Source organism: Cyprinodon variegatus, unplaced genomic scaffold (assembly GCF_000732505.1).
Source record: "Cyprinodon variegatus isolate N-32 unplaced genomic scaffold, C_variegatus-1.0 Scaffold1425, whole genome shotgun sequence".
In the NCBI taxonomy this organism is placed as follows: Eukaryota; Metazoa; Chordata; class Actinopteri; order Cyprinodontiformes; family Cyprinodontidae; genus Cyprinodon; species Cyprinodon variegatus.
This window is the reverse complement of record NW_015151878.1, coordinates 123,766-127,457: the sequence shown is the minus strand read 5'-3', so window position 1 is coordinate 127,457 and position 3,692 is coordinate 123,766. Positions and strand designations below refer to the sequence as shown.

Sequence of the window (3,692 nt, the reverse complement as noted above, 5' to 3'; positions counted from 1 at the left end):
CTGCTGGTTTTGGTAATACACTATGTTAGGATCTGTTCACTATTTTATCCAGCAGTTTCAACTTTGGAAAATGAACTACAGAGCACCTTTCTCTGTAGGTAGGATGTTCTTTTTTTCAATTTTCAAAGTGGTTTCTGTAACAATTTAGTGACCCAGAGTTAGAGTGGTTCCTGCAGATCATAACTCATAATTTCACTTTCCACCATGGTGCTTTCTCTACAGAAAACGTTTTTTATTTTGGAGCCAAATTTCTTACTCCAGACATTCTGGGAATCTACTAGACTGCTGTGACATTTAGATAATTACCATCAATAACTTGATGGAAAGCCTTTGTGTTCAGATCATGCATTGTGTTGTTTTCATATATTTTTGAACAATATCCAGGATATCTTTTTGTAATCTGGCGGACAATGACACCATCTGGCAACCTAGAGCAAACTAGTATTTATCTTTCTCCAAATGTCAGGAAGACCAGGCTGAACTTTATACTATATTTATTTTATTTAGAACTGATGGTAAACAAAAAATGTTAAATAAAATTAAATGTTAAATTTTACCTACATCTATTTTTTACTATGTTGATCGTTCTAGAACCAGTTATATCTCACATTAAAGATTGAAGGTATTTCTGCAGTTTAAAATTTTAAAGATCAAATATTTCTGTAGGGTTGTGACAATGTTTCAGAATCTCTGTAAAAACTACAAAGTACTTCTGCATGACTAATGACTAATAAAACTCTCATCAGTGCTTTATACATTAACTAGATCCTTTGCACGTGGGCGCGGTGGAGGTGCAGGGGTTGAGTACACGACCTACGTACCAAAGTCTAGTCCTCGACGTATCCGACACAAATTACAGTGGCGACCTTGTGACCTTTGCTGCATGTCTTCCCTTCTCTCTCTAATCCCATGTCCTGTCTGCAAACTTTCGAAAAATACAAAAAAATAGTCCACTAGAGCCTAAAAAAATCTTTTTTAAAAACATCTTTGTCACAAAATCTAGACCCAACCTGTGCCAAGCCTTAAAAATATAAACTCTTGTTTGTACGGTCCCCAAAAACTGAATCATTAACAATCTTGAAACTAAACGTTTTTTTCATAACACCTGTAAACGGAAACCATCGAGTCTGTATGGACTAACTTCACTGTTTAAGCAAGCAAATGGCCGCACACCGTCCTGAGCCTGTCAATTTGTTTGATCCTCCATATTAGGCAGTTTGCGAACAGCAGCCTGCTCTCCGTATGCTTTTAAACTTTGCTTCTTTTCTCAACAGAGAAACAGGTAAATAATTTCCCTCATCTCAGCCACTAACGTTCAGTCAATTAATTTATCTTCAAAAATGAATATATTAGCATTAGCTGCAACATGTGAATGGAAAAACTACCTGAGTGAAAAGCTTAGATCTCACTTTTTTATTTTAACTCTAGATAAAGTCTTTAAAGCTAATGAGTGATTAGGAATTTGAACACAAATGAAAAGCCAAGCTATTCAACTAAATTCAAATTCAAAAATACTTTATTAATCCCAAAGGGGAATTAAATATTGCAGTAACCCACAGGTGTTGTAGGTGTTTATAGCTGTAGGCAGGAAGCGTCTTTTTTAGCCGTCTCTCTCACACCGGATCTATTGTTGTCATGTTAGAATACAATAGATAAATACACAAAAATAAATCCCTCTGTTGTCTTTGCTAACATTATGTGACCTAATGTTGGTCACCTGCTTGTATAGTTTAGAAAAAAAGAAAAATGCCACAAATTAAACATCTAATAAACGTGCAAAAATATGACTGGCTTCACTTGCATTTCATATTTTATAGCTGAAATTATAAATGCAAAATACTTTGCTCATATTCAGCAAAAAGGATCTTAAAAAAAGTCTTTCAAAGCAGCCCAACAGAACCCCAATAAAGTATCAGATGTTCAGTTCTGTTAGGAGGTTTCCTACGAGCCACCACACTTTAGATTTGGGTCCTCGATTCTGTGCCACATCAGGTACATCTGAGCGGGCAGGAACCTGTGAACCAGTAGCATTTCTTTATAGTAGCATGGACTGTATTCATCTACTTTTTCAGAGGGAATGTGCAGCCCTGCTGTCTTCACTCCCATGTGTGAGGATGGGCCAAGTCCGGCTTTGGCGAGGCACATCCCCATGAAAACATCGTCAATGGGTAGAATCTCTATGGATTTGGACATTTGGTATATAATCATAGCTGTATGCCCCGACAGAAGGAAGCCTCCTCCACCACAGTATGGAGGGTATGAATTTGATTCTTGAACCTGAACTGGGATGAAATATTTGCTCCCTGATGCTCTGATGGGCCCCACATTCTGGATCAGATGGCCGGTGAAGAGATGCTGGCTCCCATTATTTTTCTCAAGGCTCTGGAGATACACAACCATGTTGTTTGTGTTGGCAAACACATCGTCGTCACCATTGAGAAGGAAGCGAGCATTCGGACAGTTTCTTTCCATCCATTCCAGGAAGAGTATCTGCTTCAAAGTGAGGTTGTAGAACGAGTCATTGAAGTCCCACTGGAGTATATCTCTGTGGTGCTTTTGCTCCAGCTGAAGGAGAGTGTTTAATCTCTCTTTCTGATAACCAGTTCCTGATACTCCAGAAATGAAAATCCTTCGAATCCACACACCGTTGTGTAACCTTTCTTTAGCCCAGGTTTTCCGCAGCACCTCTCGCCGTTCGTAGTTTGCAGGGGAACTCTTGATGACCAGCAGAAGGAAAACGGCTCCAGATTCCGCCGCTCCTCCGCATTTATCAGGGAGGTCGAGCAGCATGGGGAAATGTCGACAGTGACGATAGTAGAGAAAGTCTTTGATATTCTGAGGGAGGTCTTTGAAGCCTGTAATGTTGGCAGCAGTCACATTTCGCTGGCATTTTTGCCAGGTGTATACATAAGGTTTGCTTTTGATAGTTGTCTCTTTTAGCTTAGTACTCCCTGCTGTGTTCTTCTGGCGTTGGAAGGTTCTGTGATCCGAGTACCTGAAGAGGTGGAGAACCAACAGGAAAAGTGCTCCAACAACTAAGATAATCCTGGCCTTGGTTTTTTTCATCTTGGAAACCCTAAAGTGGAAAAAAAAAGATTATATTATAACACATGAGACTGATGAGAAAAAAGTAAATACAAAACAGACAGAAAATAAAGAATCCACATATAGAAAAGATCTGGGTCCAGATTTTAAAATGTGTAAACACTAGATTAGATAAAAAAAAATAGATGCATTATAATTTATAACAGAAAACCACAAGTTGTTCCTGATTAATGCATATTAAACAACTCAAAGGACCAAAAAAAAACCCCAAAAAATAATTAATCAGTTCAACAAAAGAATATAAAAAAAACCTTAGGATCAATATGAAAGAAATGTACTGTAAAATTAACCTTAATCATTCCTATTTGTCACCCGGGATCAAAGAATTACTAATAAACAATCGGTCCTCTCTATCAGCAATGTTTTAGTAAAGTGTTTTTTCCTTTCAAAACTAGTGGTACAGTCAGAATATATTTCATTGCATTGTGTAGCCTGTGTTTACTTCCTGGTTCCTGAGCCAATCACAAGAGGGTTTTTTTTAGCAGCGGCGGCTACTGCCTTCTGAAACACCGAAGGCTCAGTGGTGTTAATGGAATCCTAATGTAAAGTATTCCATTAACATTACTACAGCGGTAAAAAAATATCTG

At 38.1% G+C, this 3,692-nt stretch overlaps 1 protein-coding gene across 3 annotated transcripts in view; it reads right to left on the bottom strand.

Annotated features, from left to right (window-relative positions):
- Positions 1 to 6: 6 nt before the first annotated feature.
- b3gnt3 (UDP-GlcNAc:betaGal beta-1,3-N-acetylglucosaminyltransferase 3) overlaps positions 7 to 3,692 on the bottom strand; it is a 22,906-nt gene continuing 19,220 nt past the window's right edge. For all 3 annotated transcript variants that reach the window (XM_015403012.1, XM_015403011.1, XM_015403013.1), the window contains exon 2: positions 7 to 3,076. In XM_015403012.1, coding sequence (XP_015258498.1) covers positions 1,942 to 3,066 — 1,125 coding nt within the window. In that variant the 5' untranslated portion in view covers positions 3,067 to 3,076 and the 3' untranslated portion in view covers positions 7 to 1,941. The remainder of the gene's footprint in view (positions 3,077 to 3,692) is intronic.